The sequence below is a fragment of the Lemur catta genome, chromosome 7, assembly GCF_020740605.2.
Source record: "Lemur catta isolate mLemCat1 chromosome 7, mLemCat1.pri, whole genome shotgun sequence".
Classification (NCBI taxonomy): domain Eukaryota; kingdom Metazoa; phylum Chordata; class Mammalia; order Primates; family Lemuridae; genus Lemur; species Lemur catta.
In genome coordinates, this window is record NC_059134.1 from 102,007,683 (window position 1) to 102,030,490 (window position 22,808).

At 42.6% G+C, this 22,808-nt stretch overlaps 2 protein-coding genes across 3 annotated transcripts in view; one reads left to right on the forward strand and one right to left on the reverse strand.

The window, feature by feature from the left end:
• Positions 1-13,052, reverse strand: part of RTN3 (reticulon 3) — a 51,089-nt gene extending 38,037 nt beyond the window's left edge. Inside the window, exons 1-2 of the mRNA XM_045557073.1 lie at positions 13,024-13,052; positions 12,236-12,705 (exon numbers count right to left, since the gene is read on the reverse strand). Coding sequence (XP_045413029.1) covers positions 12,236-12,705; positions 13,024-13,052 — 499 coding nt within the window. The remainder of the gene's footprint in view (positions 1-12,235; positions 12,706-13,023) is intronic.
• Positions 12,776-22,808, forward strand: part of ATL3 (atlastin GTPase 3) — a 49,634-nt gene continuing 39,601 nt past the window's right edge. Inside the window, exon 1 of one of the 2 annotated variants that reach the window (XM_045558200.1) lies at positions 12,776-12,804. Coding sequence is in view for 1 of the 2 variants with exons in the window: in XM_045558199.1 (XP_045414155.1) it covers positions 19,822-20,131 (310 nt within the window). In the remaining variant the exon portion in view is untranslated. Of the gene's footprint in view, positions 12,805-19,820; positions 20,132-22,808 lie in introns of those variants that run through there. The other variant, XM_045558199.1, reaches the window with a different exon arrangement.

Here is a 22,808-nt window from a genome sequence, read left to right on the forward strand (position 1 = left end):
TTTTAGTCAAACATTCTCACCTTCAAAGGAAGAAAAGAGGAATCCCTAGAATTTTAAATCAAGCATAACCTCAGGAACAGATGATGCTCCTTTGCTACTGTGTGGAAAAGGGAAAACAAGTATCTGAGTACTAATTAATATGTGCTTTAAACCATTTTCAACTGCATTTTGAGGAGTCAGCCACTAATATGAGCATTTAAAAATATCTAATTGGCAAATGTGTGAAGTTGATCCTGAATACTCAATTATACTCCTCTAAATTTGGCAACATATATCAAAATTTCAAATGTACATATCTTCCTCCTGCCCTGCCATGCACATACTCTTTAACTCAGCAGTTACATTACACCTCTAAGAATTTATCCTGCAGACATATTTATGTATGTGTACAAAGATATGTGTATGAGGATATTCATAAAAGCTCTGGTTACAAATACTAGGAATACTAGTAAATAGAAGACTAATTAAAAAATTATATTCAAACAATGAAATACTTGCTGCCATGAAAAAGAACGATGTACAGGTATACAGTCATCCCTCAGTACCCTCAGGGGATTGGTCCTAGAACTTCTTCATATCAAAATTCACAGGTGCTCAAGTCCCATATATAAAATAGTATAGTATTTGCATATAAGCTACCTATATTCTCTCATATACTTTAAATCATCTCTAGATTACTTATAATACCTAATACAATGTAAATGCTATGTTAATAGTTGTTATACTATGTTGGTTTTTTAATTTGTATTTTTTATTGTATTGTTATTTTTATTTTTTTTTAAAGATATTTTGATCTGTGGTTGGTTGAATCCACAGATACAGAAGCCAAAGATACAGAGGGCCGACTACGTATACACACACAGTCCATATATGTATTCAATTTAAGAAGCAAAGTGTAGAAGTGTATTCAGCGTGCTCCCATATGTTAAACAACAAAGGAACTAGCAAAAGGGATTGCAAAGTCTAGGGTGGGAGGGAGACTTGCTTTTCACTACAATCTGTGGCCCTTAAAAAAAAAAAAAACAAGAACACAAATGATCTTTTACCTAAAAATGCTAAAAAATTAATAGAAATAGCCACGTGAAAAAGAAACCCTCCAAAAATACCCCTAAATAATACTGAACTTTATCCATTAACTCCCTTTTTTCTTGCAATTATAAAAATGTTTTCACAAATATTAGAAATATACTTAAAACTAGAAGACTGCTTTAAAGGATTGGGCCATAACTATATCTGTAAGTATTAATTTAAGATAACTATTTAGTAAAAAAATATAGAGCGTGTTAACATTAAGGCAGAATTTAGTGAAAAACAGGCAGCAACTCACTTAGGAATGGAATTTAAAAATTCACTACTTTTTAAATTATCTTAAAATGAAGTTATCACATTTACTTCTACAAATTAAAAACATTCTCCTTTCCTTTTTTACAGGAAGCATGTTTACCTAGTTCTTTTACATTTCTAGATGGGTCCATTTCTATATGCATTTATCATCAACATTAAATCTCTGCCAGCTGATGAATTTAAATCTCAACAAACCTGAAAAACCAAATGCTTTAAGTAAGTCTGATGCCAAAAAAGATCCTATGAATTTGCCAGCTGTTTGCCTTTTCACTCCACCTAACACTCCCTCCTCCTAATGGAAAATTTCGACATGCAAATTTTTATGCAGAGCATTTGTTCCGATACAGAACACAGATAACAAGTAATAGTTTGCAACAATATTCCATAAGGTTTCTAAGTTACAAAACTACATTGTATTCATACTCCATATTTATGCCACAAGAAACTGAACACCAGAATGGTGGTGATCTTAATTCTCAAATGCTATTAATGAAATCATTTTAAGTAGCTACGTTCAGGTCCTCCCTGTGTTAGCACCGGTAATATAGTGCTCACAAGTAGTTGAAAAAGAAATACAGACCAGTAAAACCGTATGAGTTATGGGAATGCAATAGAGGTGGCCACTAGGGTAAATGCAGAATGTTCCAGAAGAGACAGTAAGCTTGGTCTTAAAGAATGTTCATCAGGTGAACCAGGAAGGGGAAGGAATTCTGGAGAGAAGGAACAACTGGCCAGATTCCAAATGGCTTTTAAATGTCACGCAATGAAATCTGGATTATATCCTTTGTGAAATGAGGAACCACTGAAGGTTTTTAGCCGTGAGAGTGACAATATCATGTGTTTTAGAAAGAACTGGCAGCAGGGTAGAGCATGGACTGAATTAAAAGCTATCACATAATCTTGGCAAGAGATGAAGGCTTGCACTAAGGCAGTGAAGATGAGAATGAGGGTATAGATTTGACAAGACAGAACAGACAGGTCTTAGAATCATTCGACTAAATGTTGGAGCCCAGAGAAGTAAAAGTCCTATTAATGTAGTAGTTATAAAAGCAGTAGTTCCTTCCAGCATATGTCAAAATGGCGCTCATTAACAAGATGCCCACTCTTCTGTTACAACACTAAAAAAAGTTGGAAAGCTTTCTTTGTACTCTTGTTAGAGTAAATGTAATAAAAAAACTCAAAATGGAGTATATGCAATCAAAAAGGACAAACAAGTAGAAATATTGTTGCAAAAGAAACAAAATTAAAAAGTCTGACAGAAACAAAACAGACTGTGTAAAATAGAAAATTGGTTACATATATACATACATATATACATATATATATGTGCGTGTGTATTTTTTTTTTTTAAAAAGAGACAGGCTGAAGTGCAGTGGTGTGATCCATCACCCAGGCTGAAGTGCAGTGGTGTGATCATAGCTCACTACAGCCTCAAACTCAAACTCAAACTCAAACTCCTGGGCTCAAGTGATCCTCCTGCCTCAGCTACCCGAGAAGCTAGGAATACAGACGCACACTGCCATGCCCAGCTCATTCTTTAAATTTATTTTTTATAGATATAGGCGCTTGCTATGTTGCCCAGGGCTGGTCTCAAACTCCTGGCCTCAAGTGCTCCTCCCAGCTCAGCCTCCCAAAGTGCTAGGATTACAGACTTGAGTCACCACACCCAGCCCTTACAAATACCCCAGCCTTTAAAATAGCACTACATTTACTACTAGGAATGTCTTACCCTTCTCCAAATATGTTCAAGAGATACCAAATCAAAATTTCAGATTTTGTTAGGAATAGGGCTGAAATTAAACTTATTTTAACATGCTTTAAAATCTTGACACATCAGACTAGCCTACCAGTGAATCTTTATTGGAAGTGAACTGCTTTCTAACATGCTAGAATGTGGCATTCAAGTGGTTATGAAAAGATGTTTTTCTGGATTAAAGTCATTAGAAAATACCTCAAGTCCAGAAGAAATAAAAGAAGCTAACCTTAAACATAAGGTATATTTATTACAGGTAACAGTTTTGTGGGCTTTTTTTTTTCTTTTTCTTTTTTCCCTCCTCTCCCACCTCATTTGCTGACGGTTGTATGAGGGATAGAGAGGACAAGGATGACTCCAAACTTTTGATGTGGGCAAAGGAAGGAAAGGACAGAATAGACATTTACTGAGATGGAGAAGAACAGATTAAAAAAGGAAGATCAGGAATTCAGGTTGAGACATAGTAACTATAAGATGCCATTAGACAAGCAGGCTAAAGGTGAAGATTTGAAAGCCACCAATTTATAAATAGTATTTTAAACTACAAGATTGGATATCATAAATGAGACCAATGGGTGAAGATAGAGAAAAGTTCTATGAAGTGAGTCCTGGAACACTCTAATGTTCAGAAGTTGGGAAGATACAATATTACTAATCATTAGGGACACACAAATTAAAACAATAATGAGATACCACCTTACCCCTGTCAGAATGGCCATCAAAAAGTCAAAAAACAACAGATACTGGTGCAGATATGGTGAAAAAGGAATGCTCATACACTGTTGGTAGGTAAATTCATACAACCTTGATGGAAAACAGTTCTCAAAGAACTAAAAGTAGGTCTACCATTCAATACAACAATCTCACTACTAGAGATCTATCCAAAGGAAAATAAGTCGTTTTATTAAAAAGACACCTGCATCTGTATGTTTACCATAGCACAATTCACAACCACAGAAATATAGAACCAACCTAAATGCCCACCAATTGATACGTGGATTAAAAAAATGTGGTACACACACACCATAGAATACTACTTAGCCACCAAAAAGAATGAAATAACGTCTTTTGCAGCAATGGGATGGAACTGGAGGCCATTATTCTAAGTAACCCAGGATCAAAAAACCAAATACTGCATATTCTCACTTGCAAGTGGGAGCTAAGCAATGAGTATGCATGGTCATACAGAGTGACTTAAAGCAGCGGTCCCCTACCTTTCTAGCACCAGGGATCAGTTTCACGGAAAACAATTTTTCCACAGATGGGTGGGGGAGTAGGGCAGGTGGAGCTCAGGCATGATGCGAGCCACGGGAGTGGTTGTAAATACAGATGAAGCTTCGCCTGCCATGCTCACCTCCTGCTGTGCAACCCAGTTCCTAAGTTTCATGGAAGACAATTTTTCCACAGACGGGGCGGGGCAGAGTTCAGGTGGTGATGTGCAGCCAGGTTCCTAACCGGTGGACTGGTACCAGGCCTCGGCCCAGGGGTTGGGTACCACAGGTTTAATGGACATTGGAGACTCCGAAGGGGGAGGGGAGAGGGGTGTACAGGATGAATGTACCCTATTCAGGTGACAGGTATATTTAAAGCCTACACTTCTCCACTATGCATTTCAGCCGCGTAACAAAAGACCACTTGTATCCCTTAAATCTGTTTAAATAAAAAAAAAATCCTGAAGAAGCAAATATTAAAAAAAGTTGGGAAGATAAAAAAGATTTAGTAGGAATTAGCAGTATGAAATCTCAAGAATAAGGAAATCCATAGGGTCAGAAAGTAGATTAGTGGTTACCAGGGGATAGGGGAGGGAGCAGTAGGGAGTGACTGCTAACAGATATGGGGTTTCTTTTTGGGGTGAGAAAAATGGTCTAGAATTAGGTAGTTGTGATGGTCGTACAACTTTGCGCATATACTAAAAACCACCTTAAAATGGTGAATTTTATTAAGACAGAGTAGCAGCCAGTGTGACGTGGCATCATGGAAGACAAAAAGGCATTTCAAGGAGGAGGAAATGATCAGTTATGCCAAAAGCTGTTGAGAAGGCATGTGAGAAGTGACTACTGGATTTCTGGATTTAACAGTGTAGAAAATAACTTGGTAAGCTTGACTAGAGAAGTTTCTGTAGAGCAATGGAGCAAAAAGGCACTTGCCTTGGGAACCATGGAACCAGAAATTAAGGCTTTTAAGTTAAACTGATCACTGAATTCAAGAGGGTGAAGGAACCACTTTTATCACATATTGCTTCAAATTTTAAAGAGAAGCAGTGTATTTATTTGGATGAGAGTGGAACTGAACCCTCAATCCCTTAGTTCTATCCCCACACCAATTTCACAGTCACAAACCTTTGGGCATTAATTTCTTTTTTTTTTGGATAGTCTCCCTCTGTCACCCCAGCTAGAGTGCAGTGGCATCATCAGAGCTCACTGCAACCTCAAACTCCTGCGCTCAAGTGACCTTCCTGCCTTAGCCTCCCAAGTTGCTGGACTACAGGCGAGCACCACCACACCCAGCTAATATTTTCTATTTTTGGTAGAGACAGAGTCTTGCTCTAGCTCAGGCTGGTCTTGAACTCCTGGCCTCAAGCAATCCTCCCACCTCGACCTCCCAGAGTGCTAGGATTTGCCACTGCACCCAGCCTTGGGCATTAATCTCTCTGAGTCTCAGTTTGTAATCTATAAAATGGGGTTTATATTGATACCTGCCTACCTCATAGATAAACATAACACAAGTCTTTTCTCCTACTGAAAATAGCCTCTAGAGGGATGACCTATGTTTTCTTTACCTATGTTATATAGCACCTAGCAAAGAGCTTTAAGTTGTTGCTCAGTTGTTGAATTAATCTATGAGCACGACTTAAACCATAAAGCAATACACAAATGTATGACATCATAAAAATCAAGTATTCCTACCTCATATGTAAAATTAAGAAATGAAGACAGTACTCACTGATGAAACACTTTCAAGTAACAGACAAAAGGGTCTCTGTATTATTTTTGGGTATTTTTCAATACAGACAAAAGGGTCTCTGTATTACTTTTGCTAAAAAAAAGTTTTCTAGAATACCTTCCATATATCCTGAAGGGCAAGTTGTCAGTGAAGAACAACATGTCAAAAGGTTTACATGCCCCCTCCTGCTTAGGTTATGATGATAGGGTTACAGTGGGTAATAAATCAGTTGATTGGAGAAAACAGAGAATACTTATTTGAATAGGGTGAGGTGGTACACATCTATAATCCCAGCTACCAGGGAGGCTGAAGGGGGAGAATTGCTTGCTTGAGCCCTAGGAAGTTGAGACTAGCCTGAGCTATACAGACCTCACCTCAAAAAAAAAAAAAAAGTAGTTCTTTGAAATTTAAAAAAACCATCGCAGAGTGAGCCCCCCTTCCATAATGTAAAATGGAAATACAAGCCCTGTTACAGTATTGAAACAGATTCTCTCTGAAGCTGCAATATTACAGAGTAACATGTCTTACATACTTGTAAGTCACAGATATGTAGTAAAAGACTTCAATGATGCAATCACAAGCAATATTGATTACAGCTAAACTTATTTAACATACACACGTCTTTCAAAACATCTACACCATGCCGTATGAATCAAAATAACTCTAGAATTAATAGCTGTTATAAATAAATAGAATAAAAGGTAAGTCAGTTTTCTGGGCAACTTCTGAATGAGTTAATTATATGAACAAAATATCACCTTGGTAATTTTTATCTAAAAAGTTCACTATGGAAATTGATATATTTTTTCACAAGTCTGTATACTTTAGGAGGCTAAATTCATTATTAACAATAAAGATGAACACAAACTATAATCCAAGTACACACAACAAATATGCATACTTATGCCTTGATGTGGCTTGTAAGAAAAAAATGACAGAAACAAATATGCATATTTAATCATTTATATTACAAAACCCACTTATTTGGAGCCTTCACAATTTTACTCAGAATTACAAAAACCATAAATTCAATGATTATGGATAGTCTAAAGAGAAGTGCCTTTTCTGCAGAACAAACTCTGGGCTCAAACAAAACTGGAAAGCTTAACTTTCCCTTTTCCCTTCAATGACATGTCATCAATTCCTACACTACCAAACTTCGCTTTTCAAGTGCTTGAAATATGCACAGGATTAGACAGGTGACTTCATACCAGGACTAATATATAATTTTGTCACAGCAGAATTCAATAAAAGCAATAATATTAGTTTTATTTTGTTTTCAGATCATCTCTAAAATACTAAAAATAAAAACACTGACGCTCTTACCAGCAACTTAGTAAACAACCTCCTAGAGATGTCAATTTAGGGAAAAGATGCACCTGTTAAATGTATGTAGACTGGTTGTTTAATCTGATTGGAGTGGTTCAATTAATTGTGAATTTGACAATAAAAGAAAACAGCATTGAGGCTGGGAGTGGTGGCTTATGCCTATAATCCTAGCACTTGGAAGGCCAGGGTGGGATGATTGCTTGAGGCTAGGAGTTCCAGATGTCTCTACAAAAATTTAGCTGTGCCTCGTAGCGTATCTTTAGTCCCAGCTACTTGGGAGGCTGAGTCCACGAGTTTGAAGTTGCAATGAGCTATGATGATGCCACTACACTATAGCCCGGGCAACAGAGCGAGACTCTGTCTCCAATCAATCAATCAAACATCATTGAAAGACATTTTTTATTTCTGGGGAATAAAAACAATCCAAGTCAGCAGGCATCTGTAGACCATACTGACATGACTCGTCTTGCTGTTTCCTGTACTCTTGCCTCCACATGGACAGGCATTTCATAATGTGCCATAACAATATTTATTATGGTCAGGATGCTGCAGAAAATATTTAAGCACAGTGATATCATGCCAAGCCATCTAGGAAACATCTTGGCTCCTCCTCCTACCTCTTTAACAGACCACCTGAGCGAAGGGGGGTGGCAGCTCAATGTCATAAATAAAGTCAAGGAAACTGAGGTTCAGGATTTGTACAAGGTCACACAATTTTTCTCTTTTCTTTGCTATCCAAGTACTAACCAGGTTCAACTCTGCTTAGCTGACAAGATCAGGTATGCTCAGGGTGGTATGGCCATAGACAGGTCACACAATTATTAAGAGACAGGGCCAGGACCGAAATCTAGGCATCTCTGTGTTTTTATCACCATGTTATTATGCTGCCACTGATAATCTGACATGAATATAATGCACTGAGTATGACAGTGTTGAACAGGTGGTCACATTTCTTTTTATTTAAGAATTACTTGGAGACACAACTTATATACTTACATTTGATGGATATGTTAGAACAAAGTGTGAAAATGATGCCACAAAAAGTACACAGAACTAAGTTTTGTGAGGAAAGAAATATTTAAAGCAAAACCGTTTTTTGTAATTGCCCAAGCTGTTTTTGCTTTGAGCTAACTTCTATGAACAGACTTATGAAATATGGCTTTATGTTGGCATTATGATTTTTGTAACAATAAAGAGCAGTTTCTAGCAAGTTACAGAATTTCAACATATCAACACTAAACTACTAAAGCACTTTTAAAGTTTAGACAACAGACATCTATACTTGATATCTAATAAAAACTCTTATTCTGAAAAGAACACTAAATATTTCAGTCTCTTTTATCTCAACCTCAAATTTCTGTCTTTGAAGTCTTTGGTTTCCTTCAAAGACAGAAATCTGGGAAGCCATCCTGGCCCCTGACCTCTTCTCTAAGCATTGCTGGTTGCATTAGTACCTAAGGCACTGGACCAGAGACTGCCATCACTCATTCTCTACCTGTACGTAGGAACAAATATTTCTAAAATTCATCACTGGACAGGTCAGTCAAGACAAAACTGTCTTCTGCAGGATACCCTGCAATCGCTTACTCTTCTTTAACTAAAACCAAGAGAAGGTTGGTGAAAGAACACAAAGCTGAGGCTGACCAGCAACACTTGCAGATTTTTTAAACAATCAAGGTAATTTTTTGGCATCTACGTTTTCAATAAGTTTTAGAATAGGGAACTTCACCTTATTTTTGTGTTGCAAAAACTTGACATTTCCTCTGTGAGATGGAGAAATCATTCTGCAAGGAGGAAAGGCTTCTGCAATACATTGCAGTATCTTAAGTAAACCTTTATATTCTAGTAGTGACCCAACAAATGAGGATCCTGCACTGGGCCCAACAACATTGTATTAATGCAAAATTTTAGACAATATGAATGCACATTTTCAATAGATAAGAGTTTAAAATAGAGTATCTGTTTATTTTCCAGGTGTACCTTTCCAGCTCATAAATTTGATGATTTACTGAACAAATACTTATAAAGTACTTCTTTATATCAGACACCATTCTAAATGTGAATAGTGATAAAGTATCTACAGCTGATCCAAGAAATACAAATTCTGTAATAAAATTTTACTTAGAAACAGGCTGGGCATGGTGGCTCACGCCTGTAATCCTAGCACTCTGGGAGGCAGATGTGGGTGGATTGTTTGAGCTCAGGAGTGTGACAGCAAGAGTGAGACACCCCTTCCCACTAAAAAAACAAAAAGAAATTAGCTGGACAACTAAAAAATATACAGAAAAAATTAGCCAGGCATGGTGGCGCATGCCTGCAGTCCCAGCTACTCGGGAGGCTGAGGCAGGAGGATCGCCTCAGCCCAGGAGTTTAAGGTTGCTGTGAGCTAGGCTGATGCCACGGCACTCTAGCCCCAGGCAACAGAGTAAGACTCTGTCTCAAAACAAAACAAACAAAAAAAAAACAAACAAACAAAAAACAATGGGTGAAAACTGAGGCATTTAATACTATTAGAAAATGTAATGCAAACCCATGTATTTGGACCATGATTTCAGAATATAAATTCCACTGTTTTTGGCAAAATGCATAGTTTTAGCACCTTTTCCACTATCATAAAAGTGCAAAAATTAAGCAAAGTCAATAATAAATAAATAAGAATTGTGACAAGGGTAAATGATATCAGAGACATAAGCCAAATAAATATATGTTATGTTATTAAACTTATATTGCCAATTTAGGGTCCACTCAATGGCAGTGGTGTGTCTGTGAACAAAATACTCTTATTTCATTGGCTTATTAAAAGAGCCAATTTTTTCATGAGTGCATTAAAAGAATAAAAATGTTGATTATCAAACGGTTTCATCATTTGGTTGTAAATGTTAGGACTAATTTTTTTTTTTTGAGACAGGGTCTGCTCTGTCACCTAGGCTAGAGAGCAGTGGCATCATCATAGCTCCCAGCAACCTCAAACTCCTGAACTCAAGCAATTCTCCTGCCTCAGCCTCCAGAGGAGCTGGGACTACAGGCACATGCCACTACACTCATTTTTTATAGAGACTGAGTCTCAAATCTCCTGGCCTCAAGCAATCCTCCCACCTTGGCCTCCCAAAGAGCTGGGATTATACATATGAGTCACTGCATCTGGCCCTGGACTAAATTTTAATGCCTGCTAACTAGAATTCAATGCTTAACATCTGTCTTATCTTGACCATAAGGGGCCAATTCCTAAAATTTAGGTCTGAATCAAAACTGGAAAAATCAAGAAAAATCAAAAGGTATGCACAAAAGGGCCAACTCCAAACAGTAAGCCAAAAAACCAAGTTGCTAAGTTATAAGGAAGCTGCTGTTCATCTGGACCTTAGCCCAGAACACAAAAATTTGGAGGAGAAACACTGGTGGTTTAAAGGGAATACAGGTTCCAAATTTGCTGCCTCATTCTTTTATCTGCAGAAGCTTCCTCTGATACTGTCTGTTTCTACTAAAATGGCCATAATCACACTGGAAAATTCAGCAGGGCTCCAAAGCTTTTAGACAGGTGGAAATCCATTGTTAGAAAAACATGTGGAAAATATATTGAAAGCGAAGATCAGAAATTATATATTCTTTAGAACAATAAACCCAAAATTCTGGCAAAGGAGAAAATGAAGCATTTTAAAACCTCTCAAAATCCTTTAATATAACTAAATAGAGCAAAATTATCTGTACTCTCCCGAGTTTACGGCCCTTCCTTTGACAAAACGTTTTTTTTTTTTCCTTCATCGACTTAGTTCCTTTAATAACCACCACCTGCCCATGGTGCATTTTTTTTCCCTCAAGAAGGCATCTGCACTGCAGATCTCTGCATAAGGGGAGCTTGCCAGCCAGCTCCCACCAACAGGCAGACGCATATACAATGGAAACTAAAGGAGGCCTGCAGCTTCCCTCCTAGTCTTTCACAGAGACGGGAGAAGGGGGTTCAACCAGCTCCTGCTTTGTCTGAATTTTCTCCCCCTCCCCCTTTCTGCAGTAAACAACTCCTTTTGTTACACTTCCATCAACAACGGCCCACAGAAAACATGAAATCAAAACATGTTGATGGCTTGGCATGACTCTATTTATTATCTTCTAGAATATGAGCGACCCCACCCCCACGCAGCGCCAGTGAAGAGCAGGCTGTGTTGCAGCAACAGCCACGGATCCATCTTGGACCATCAGCTCCCTCCCAAATCTTCCCAGAGCTATTCTCATCATGCCTCCTTCCATCTCGGAGCCTAAGAAAAATCGGGCATTCATAGAGTCTAGCCGAAAACAGTAAAGAAAAGGGCTATATTGCTTCCATTAAACTTCCTCATGCTCCCCGTGGGCAACCCCCCCAAAATTTTTTTGAGGACTAATCCAATTGTTTGATGATGTCAACACCTGTCTGCAAACCTGCCATGCAACCCTTTCACCACCATCCCCTCAAAATCGTAACGAATCATTTCTCCCACGACCCACCTGCCCCAATGCTCTCAACCTCTCTAATCCTCCACTAAATCACCCGTGTTCAGAGGGCTTTCGCCTCCCCGAACGTGGTTCGGCATATGGACGGATCAATTCTCCATTTTATCCCACCCTCCTGCAAGCTGGTGTTTTTCCCCACCTGCCCCGTCTCGGCGCCAACACCCACTCTCTAGACGGCCTCCCCGCCCCCAACCTGTTTTCCCCACACCCCGTTATTTCCTCACCGCCTGCACGACCTTATGCTCCCCTCCCCCTTTGCCCAATTTCCAAACGCTCGTCCCCCGGGGCTGAAGTCGTCGGTAGTCGAGGCTAATTCGCCCTCCCCCACGCCCTAATCCCCCGCAGTCCCCGGGCCCCCGCCCGCCTTCTCCCCGCGCGCCTCACCCGCACAGGAGGAGCCGCAGCTCTTCGCCCCCAGGGCGGGGCAGGCTCCCGGGCTCCCGGCGCCGCCGGGCGCGGAGGGCTCGGCCCCCGAGGACGACGATGAGATGGACGGGGACTGAGTGGCCGCCGACGGCTCCGCCATGGCTATGCGAGCAAGGGCCGGAGAAGGGTGAAGAGAGACGTGGGGCGGGAGAGAGGGAGGGGAAATAGAATAATCGGGCAGCTGGCTCTTCGAAGTCCCTTCACTCCGCCTGCTCCAAAGACAGACTCCGACAGACTGACTCAGCCGAGCACGGCGACAGGGCGCGAGCGCGAGCGCGCACGCGCATAGGCGCCCCTCCCGCGGGTGCCCAAGCGCGCAGAAGCGCAGGGCGCAGGCGCAAGAACTGTCTCTCCGTGCTCCTGCAGGGAAGGAGGGGCGAAACTGGCCTCCCGCCGCGCCCCGCGCGCCGCCGGGGTGGGGCGCGCCCCTCGGGGACCAGACGCAGGGGGCGTGACTCAGCGCCAGGCTCCGCCCACTGCGGCCGCCGCCAGGGACTGCGGGGTGGTTTTCTCTCCGAGCTGTTTATGTAAGTGTTTTAGGGTCGGCGGGGTATGTATCTTGACAACAAAAATTCCTTTGTGATTCCATTAGGTGGAAACTTTCCCATAAATTCCAGAGTCGATGTCTTTCGGTTGATGCGTTCCCGCCTGTGACTCCAGTGAAAAATGAAAACCACAGTGTCGAGTAGGCCCACTCTGCAAGGTGCTTTATGCACTTCGCTGGATGTGTCGTAATATCGCCTCACCGTGAGGCAGAGATGGCACGGCCCCTCATTTCGTAGGTGCATAAAGATGCGGTACAGAAGGAAAAACTGTTAGTCATTCCAATCACATTGCAATGCAGCCGCAGAACCTGCTTCATATTCTTATCTCGTTACTGTTGCCAAAGGGTCCAACGCTTGGATCGTAAGGTTGTCTTTTCTTTGGAATAGGCTCTCAGATACAAAAGCACCCCACTGTTTTGGAGGAAAAAATGCTGAGCTGATGAAGGAAGAAGAGCCAAGAGATAAGAATATTCTGGCTGTGATTATGGGGCAGGGTGATAAAATGAGGTATTAAAAATTCAGAATAAGGCCGGAGGCAGTGGCGGCACCTGTCGTCCCAGCTACCTGAGAGGCTGAGGTGGGTGGATCACTTTGAGCCCAGGAATTGAATCCAGCCCGGGCAAAATGGGGGAGGACCCCTGGCCCCCACTCCTCTACCCCATCTCTAAAAAATGATAAAAAAATTCAGAATAAGGCACAAAATACATATAATTGAATTTTATTCATGGCGTAAATGGGGTCCTTAGCAGAATATGTATTTGAAACCAGACATCTAGCTTACATTGGATTTGATTCATTTTTTTGCTTCTCCTGTGTTGGCTTGCCAAATTCAAAGCCTCCTTATGTCGGGTCAAAATATTTGAAAGGTGCCTAATTTTTTTAAAAGGGGTAGTGTGTCCTGAAATAATAAAAATCAAGGCTGTAGGCTTTGTTATTGCTAAAGCAGCAATTGATGACCCAAAGTGCAATTGCAGGATCAGCAGATCCTGTAAAGATGCAACCTCATGAAGTGGGAGGTGGTCAGCCAGACTGCCACAGAATAGAAAAGTGATCTGAGCAGTGGAAATCTTCTAGAGCAGGCTGTAGACTACATCTGCCCTTGACAGTTTTTAAGGTCAGGTAAAGCCCAGATAGAGGGCAGGGGGAACTCCTGGCCATTGCAACACTCTGAAAAAGGCACACAGGAATATTTCCCAAAATAACTTTGTGGCAAATATCTTCCCCTGGCACTTTACAGCATCAGCTGATAATGCAGCACACTGTCCCTTTGATGGCAAAGGGAAATAATAGTTGATCTGATAACCAAGCCAGTTATCTACCCATTGTCATAAATACATGTGTTTTTAAAATGTCTGTATTATTAGGTGCTAAATAAGGAAATAAATGATGCAGATACCCAACTCTAACAGCATTTGCTAGAATCTGGAGACCCCAGCTGGAAAGGAGGCCCATTTCCCTAATATCTAGAAGCAGAGAAAAGAAGTTAAAAATCAAGAGATTCGTGTGTTCTTGGTGGTCTCTTCAGACCCTTCAGAGATTTTTTTTTTACATAAGAAGCCTTTGTGTGAGGTCTAATTTCTGAAGCTGTCTTTCCTTTCTGCTTTCTCTTTGCTTGCTGTACCAGTGAACATCCCTGCAATTGATACTTGCCTGGGATGTTTGCTTATTTGTATATATGATTTATTCCATGAATGTTTACTGATTACCTGTGCGTATGACATAATCCTGGGAACTTTGGAGGGACTGAAAAAAATAAGTTTGTCTTGACTTCAGTGAGCTTACAAGCTGGAGAATAGAACATATTCACATAAATAATACAAATTAAATAGCAACCAAAAACAACCCCAAATAACATAAAACCGCAGTGCTTTGATTAGATGGCAAGCGAATTGTATGAATGTAAAAGAGAGGAGGGAATCGCTATAGAGTTATAGTGTCTTGGGGAGGTTTTATGAAGAAGCTTAAAGTAGGATAGGAGCCGGGCGCGGTGGCTCACGCCTGTAATCCTAGCTCTGGGAGGCCGAGGCGGGTGGATTGCTCAAGGTCAGGAGTTCGAGACCAGCCTGAGCAAGAGTGAGACCCCGTCTCTACTAAAGATAGAAAGAAATTATCCGGCCAACTAAAAATATATATACAAAAAATTAGCCGGGCATGGTGGCTCATGCCTGTAGTCCCAGCTACTCGGGAGGCTGAGGCAGTAGGATCGCTTAAGCCCAGGAGTCTGAGGTTGCTGTGAGCTAGGCTGACGCCACGGCACTCACTCTAGCCCGGGCAACAGAGCGAGACTCTGTCTCAAAAAAAAAAAAAAAAATAAAAAAAATAAAGTAGGATAGGAGTTTGGAGTTGTAAGGAGGTCATTAAAGGCAGGAAGGATAGTGTGAAGCAAACACAGGGGGGTACTTTTGTTCACATGTACAGAAAGGTACCCTTGTGGGCAGATGAATCCTAAAAAAACAACCTCTTTTTTCCAGCCTAGTCCATGATGCAGTTCCACGCTGATTTGTCTAGCAGAATGTGGTCTAGATTTGATTCCTTCTTGCCCCTTCCCACCACAGGCTGCCTTGAACACACAGACTGCACAGCTGTATGTTGTGACTGAAGGCTCAACAGTGTGACTGTGTGTCAGGTGTCTTAGGTGTTGGTTACGCCAAGTTGGCTGAGCTGAGGGCTTGAATTGGGACAAGAGGAAAGATATGTTGGGACCAGAGTGTGGAGAAGCAGCGGTATTGCACTAAGGAACTGAGGCTTCGTCTTAAGAATAATGGGGATTCAGTGAAAGTTTCTGGGCAGGGAATGTCTCAGATGAGATTTTTAAAGTGCTCACTCTGGAGTGTAACTATTTCCCAGGAGTTCCATCGAACAACTTCTGCTGCTGAGGCACTGCACTAGGTCTCTTCTTCCTGTTTTTATAGGACTGGTATTTATACAGATAATTTTCCACCTCAGCTTCTTTTTTTTTTTTTTCAGAGACAGGGGCTTGCTCTGTCACCCAGGCTTGATCATAGTGCACTGTAGCCTCAAACACCTGGGTTCCAGTGATCCTCCTGCCTCAGCCTCCTGAGTAGCTGGGACTGCAGGCGCACGCCACCACACCCAGCTAACTACCTCAACTTCTAAGACATCTCAGTACCCTATTTTTTCTTGACTTTTAGAAAAAAATTACACATTGTAATTTGAAACTTTTGAATACATTCACAGGTTATTCGTGTATGTGTGTGTGTGTGTGTGTGTATGTACATATTTAAAAGTATAGGTACTGTAAAGTTTTCTTTTATCACTAACTCCCTCTACCCCTCCACACATACATAGGATCTTCTTGTGGCAAACACGAACAAAAGTGAATATAGCAAGTCTATATCCTCATCCTTTTTTTTTAACACAAATGATGACATAGCTATGCAGATTGCTTCTATTCCTGCTAGTGATCTTTGTTAGTGTATTTTTTGAGATGTTAGATAGCTGTGCTCTTCGCTAAAATACCAATAATGAAGCAGCTGACATGCTCTTAAGCTTTTACTGTTTCCATGTTCAGGGCCTAATACTCAACTGTATAACACCTTATGAAGTGGGGTTGACTATTTTTTTTTCATAAACGAAGACACCAGGCCGGGTGTGGTGACTCACACCTGTAATCCTAGCACTCTGGGAGGCTGAGGCAAGAGGATCCTTTGAGCTCAGGGGTTCCAGACCAGCCTGAGCAAGAGTGAGACTCTGTCTCTACTAAAAGTAGAAAAAATTAGCTAGGCGTGGTGGTGCGCGCCTGTAGTCCCAGCTACTCAGGAGGCTGAGGCAGGAGGATCTCTTGAGCCCAGGCGTTTGAGGTTGCTGTGAGCTAGGCTGACACTACAGCACTCTAGCCTGGGTAACAGAGCGAGACTCTGTCTAAAATAAATAAATAAATAACAAAATAAGAAAAGAAGACACCAAATCATTACCCCATTTTACACACAAGCAAGTAAAGTACAGACATTTAAATGATGCCCAGGGACACAGTATTCCAACCTGTCCCTTCCAAGCTGCTTAAACACCAACCCTGTACATAGAGGGTAGAAAGCTGAAGTGTGTCCCAGTATAGTCACAGTGAGTAATATTTACTCGGCTGTTTACCCAAAAGACTGTGAGTCTCTGGAGGACAGGAATGTGTCTTATGCAGCATTATTGCCTATCACAGTACCTGGCACATAATAAATGTCCTATTTTTGGAAAGCTTTGAACCTGAGTCACAGTGGATGTCATTGCAGAAAACAATTTTGCTATTTTTGTGCTTCATAAACTACTTGAGAATCTTGAATATTTATGACTTTGTTTTGCTTTTCCAGAATGAATATGATGATTAACACTTTTTGAGCACTAACCATGCAGTCATCATTGCCAAACACATCCCATTTAATTTGCAACTCTGGGTATTGGAATCATTTTGCAGATGATGAAATGGGCTCAGAGAGGTTAGGTAACTCAACCAAGATTGCACAGCTAGTGAACAGCAGAACCAAAACTCAGAGCCTGGTCCACCTGACCCCAAAGCAAGTGGTCTTAACCACTCAAACCTGTCTAAATGTCACCTACTTCTGGAAAAACCTCAAGGAAAGTTCAATCTCTGGTCATACCACATGACTTAATTCTGAGTGAGATGGCTGAAGGCAGGCCGTAATCAGTATCATCAGTATTTACCATTTTGGCCGGGCGCGGTGGCTCACGCATGTAATCCTAGCACTCTGGGAGGCCGAGGTGGGCAGATCGCTGGAGCTCAGGAGTTCGAGACCAGCCTGAGCAAGAGCGAGACCCCCGTCTCTACTAAAAATAGAAAGAAATTATCTGGCCAACTAAAAATATATATACAAAAAATTAGCTGGGCATGGTGGCACATGCCTGTAGTCCCAGCTACTTGGGAGGCTGAGGCAATAGGATCGCTTAAGCCCAGGAGTTTGAGGTTGCTGTGAGCTAGGCTGATGCCACGGCACTCACTCTAGCCTGGGCAACAGAGCGAGACTCTGTCTCAAAAAAAAAAAAAAAAAAAAAAAATTTACCATTTTGAATGTCCACTGTTTTAATGACCTTGGATATTAGAGAAGGAAATAACAACAACAAAACATGTTTCTCATTTACAAGGGTTGCTTTCTAAGCTGTGACTAATACTAAAGTCTACCTATAATTTGTACTGTGTTGTTTCAAATGCCAAAAGCTTCTACAAGGTATAGGGAAGACTGACTTGCCACGATTGACCTTGATGCTGTTACATTGAGACAGATATAATGTCAGCATTTGCTGTTCACTTCCTGACAGAATTAAGTGGATTTTTATTGGGAGCCCTTAAAATAGAACAGGGTATTTTGTTCAATAGAAAAAGTTAGGTATTTAATATTAAAGAAACCAGAAAGTGAATGAGTGGTGTTAGGTATAGTGTATCGGTTCTTCATTCATTAATTCAATAGATATTTGAGTCTCTACCATCTGCCAGCACAGTTTGAGGCACTGGGGATATAGTAGGGAACAAAAGAGACAAAAATTCCTATGTTTGTAACTTACATTCTAGTGGGAAGAGACAAACAAAATGAATAGTAAAACATACGTTGGGGGTAAAAAGTCTTATGTAGAAAAGTAATGCAGGGAAGGGGGTTAGAGACTGGTGGTATGTATGTGCAGTTTTAAATCCTTACATATGGTGTGTTGTAATTGTGACAAGTCATTGGCCCTTGGGCCCTCCTTTCTCTTTCTGAGAATGCCACATAATGCCCTGGGTTTGTCACATCTTGTAGGTTCTGCTTTCTGCATACCCAGTGTGAAACTGCAGTAACCACTTGCCCTGATGTTCATTTCTAGTTTCTTGCTGGCCCAAGCTGGCCTAGATCTAATCCAGACTTAAATCTAAAGCCTGAAGGACAGTATTCAATCAACCTCGAGAGTTTGGGGAGAATCAGAAGACACAGGGGAAAAGAAATCAAAACAGGACCTCTTTAGGTAGGATTAAGTAGAATTAACTTTTCACCTCTGGCCTAATCACTCTGGAAGTAGAAAATAGCTCAAGGTTTGGCAGGACCTAGATAGAGGTAGCTGGAAGATGGTTCTGGATAGGTTATAAAGTTACGGCAGAGGCAGAAAGAAGAGAGGGGAAAAATTTGTTGAATGGATAAGGCAATGGTGATGCCAAGAGGTGGTGATGGTGCGGGAATGGAAGCTTTAGCTCCACCAGCTACTTATCCCCAAGACAACTACCCCCACCCCAGCAAATCCAATATTCTTCAATTGTGGCAGGTGACATTTACCCAGTCACACGTGAAGTGCGAATAAAAGCATTTTTGGAGAATTTTGTTTTGTATTTATCTTCCATACAGTTTAAGTAAACGTGTGCTTGGAAAAGCAGCATCAAAACAAGCTCCTGTAAATCTGAGGTTTACAAAAGATGGCCAAGGCTTAGGCTGGACAACAGCAGTGGAAGAGGTCTCACTGGAAGTTCTTACGTTAGCTAGTAGAGCGGTAATGGTGCACATCAGGCTTGGCCAGAGACAGGAATGTGCGGTGATGCTGCTGGTGGTGGTGGTAATGAAGTCACCGCCACCTCTCCTTGTGAAGTCAAAATCATTAAAAACCCAGTGACGTTCACGTCACCCACGGTGGAGGCTTCCCTTCTGCCGCCGATCTGTGGCCTCGGCCTGCGTTAAACATCGAAACCATCTCAAACGCAGCGGGCAGAGATCCACTACCCGTCCTCCCGAGGCCTCCGCCCGGGGCCTGGTGTCCACACTAGGCGTCGGGCGGGGCTCGCCGGCGGAAGCGGGCCGGCCCGCCCCCTACGCACGGCCCGCTGGGAGTTGTAGTTCATTCAGGGAGCGGCGCCAAGCCCCGCCTTTCTCCTATCGCGCTTCCTCCCCTCCCCGGATGAGTGCGCAGAAAAGGGACTGCTGGCCGGGACCCAGGGAGCGGTGAGACTACAATTCCCAGTGGACGTAGCGGCCGGCACCCAGACACAGGTAGCCGGCAGCGCGCTCTGCGCACGCGCACATGCTCCGAGCGGTGGCGGGATTCCGCCGCGTGCGCTTTCCCGCTTCGGCCGGCCCTGCGCTTGCCACGCCTCGGGCCGCCAGTCTGGCCTCGTCGGCACGCCCTGCGCTCGCTCCCTCGCGGCTCCGCGCACCCCTCCTTCTCCCCAGTTTCTTCTGGAGCGCAGGCCCCGCCCGTTTCCCGCCTCCAGGGCCTAGTTCGTTCCTGCCCCAGTACTCTCCTCTCTTCTGCGCCTCTGCTGCTTCTGCTGAAGGCGGAGGCTCCATGTTGTCCCCTCAGCGAGCGGTAGCGGCTGCTTCGAGAGGAGCAGGTGAGGCACCCAATTTCCCCCAGGCTCACTCCGTGGCCGCCCCGCCGCCCTCCCTGCCAGAGCTCCGAGGAGACCGCCCGCCATCGCCGCCGCCCTTCCTCGTCCCGGGGCTGCGGCTGCGCGTCCCTTGCCGGGGTCTCTCGGCTTGCGAACTCCGGGTCAGGGGCTCCTCGCGGGCCCCCTCAGCCTTCGGTTGGGAGCTGCCGCCTGCAGGGCTCGGGCCTGGCGCCCCGGAGAGGCCTCCGGCGCTCCTCTGGCTGCCCCAGCCCCGTGGCGCCCTCTGCGCCGCCCTGGGTGGCCCGAGGGCCGGTGGTCCCCGGGTCGTCGTCCTGAGCTTCGCCGGGGCGAGCACCGCCGAGGCTGAGCCGGCCGTCGGGGGCTGCTGCTCCCGCCCTGCCTGGCCGCCGGGCACGCCCTCGGGCAGGGACCTGGGGGCCGAGTGGCCCTGGCCGCGTTAACGGGCCGGAGCGGGAGGGTAGATGCTTTATTGTCCAGCCTTTCTTAAAGTGCTGGGGGGCTGCGAAGTGCCCTTCGAGTTGGAGGTTTTATGTTTATTCTGACGACCTTGAGGCACTGACAAGAAGTATTAGGAAAGTTGGTTTTCTACCCACGCTTATTTCCATAAGGGAGATAAAAGAATTGGCCTAATTGGTTTTTAGTAAGTTCTTTTAGTACAGTACGTTGTTCTTTTGCTTGCCTGAAGCCATAAAACATAGTGAAAGTATGAAGTAAAAACCAAATAGGGAGTCACCGTAAGTTCACGGGTACGATTTAGGCTGTCATTTTACCTGGCTTCATTGTTTAATGTGTGCGCTGTTGAAATTACCTGGTCTTTCACTTGCGAAATCTGAAGGCAAAAAGGAAAAGAATAGTGTTTGAAAATCTTTTTTTTTTTTTTTCATATTTTGGTTGCATCTCTCTCTCTCTCTCTCTCTCTCTCTCTCTCTCTCTCTCTCTCTCTCTCTCTCTGAGACAGAGTCTTGCTCTGGTTCCCGGGCTAGAGTGCCGTGGCTTCAGTCTAGCTCACAGCAACCTCAAACTCCTGGGCTTAAGCGATCCTCCTGCCTCAGCCTCTTGAGTAGCTGGGACTATATTGGCTGGGACTACAGGCGCATGCCGCCACACCCGGCTAATTTTTTCTATTTTTTTTTTTTTTCTTTTTAGTGGAGATGGGGTCTCGCCCTTGCTAAGGCTTGTCTTGAACTTCTGAGCTCAAGGGATCCTCCCGCCTTGGCCTCCCAGAGTGTTAGGACTACAGGTGTGAGCCACCATGCCTTACCCGAAAAATCTTTCCATAGCTAAATCTCAGTCTTCAAATTTGAATATAAAGGAGTGGAATGTCTTATGAAAGGCGAAGAAAAACTAACAGGGTAAAAAACATAATTTCACATTTTGGCTTACTTTTGGAAAAACAGATTTAAGAAGCAAAACCTGTTAGGGTGGAAAGCTTAGTAGGTGCTCGTGACGTGGGTGGAGAAAGATTTCTCACACAGAAATTAAGTTATAAAAGTAAAATTTATTTTATCCTTTAGAAGGACAGAAAGAATGAGAGAGAGAGAGAGAGAGAGGTGCGGAGAGAGGAGAGCAGAGAGATGGTGGCATGGCATGGCATCCCAAAGAAAGAGAGGTGGAAAATACTGTTTTATATTCGATGATATTTTCCTGTATGGTTTAATATACCAGTAAGCCTAATAAGTTTTTTTCTTGGGCTTCTAGTGTTTCCACTATTAAAGCTACTTTGAGGTTAAAAAAAAAAAACAAATCCAGAATTTTGTTCTTGGAAAGCCTCTCAAACTCTCCAGATCTAAAACACGTTTAAATAGAATCAAAGTTTGCTATAAAACAATGACTTTCATTTAACCAAGAGTGATAGTCTTTGGAAGACTTTAAAGGCAATGCAGGAAGCTATATGGGTATAAACTTTGGCCCTCAAAGTTTTAGTTTTTCTGTTAGTATAGTATGACTGTTATCAGTGGCCATCTCGGATGTAGCTACTTACATTGATGTAATAATTATGATCTTAAAACATTTAAACTTTAACAATTTTAAAACTATTTTCATTTATCGAATGTTACCAAGGTCATGTGAACTAAAAGGCATTTGAGTTCTTATGTTGTTAATAAAATTTGATGCAAGCTTACTTTTTCTTTAAGCCAATTAATTGGAGCTGTTTTCCATATTTTGGTAGTGAAACATCACATTCACATGAGATATAGGGACACGTAAACATACAGACATATAGAAGTAGACAATTTTAGGTGAAACAAGGCAGAAAGTTCATAGCATATCAAGGAAAGGAAAAAGTTGTATGTAAAGTCCCAGTTAAGCTTTTTCCAAAAATCAAAGAAAGGAAGCCGTAATATGTTTTCCCAGTGGGGGTAATTGGGAAGCACTAAAGGCTGGACAAAGACTTTATCTCCCAGAGTACGGAGAAGCTGTGGAATACACAGGGGTTTATATTTTACCTTTCACTCTGACAATGGGGGTAGGAGAGGGAATCAGTGGCCCTGAAAGTTTAGGAAGAGCGGAAGACCTGGCTCCAGTGTTCCTACCTGTGCCAGAGAGTTACCTAAGACTCGGCCATCCTATTGTGTCGAAGTTGAGTCTGTTCATGCCCATTGAGTCTGACATGCCTGTCAGACTGAAGCAGTGTCAGGGGGTCCGGGGTGTGGAGGAC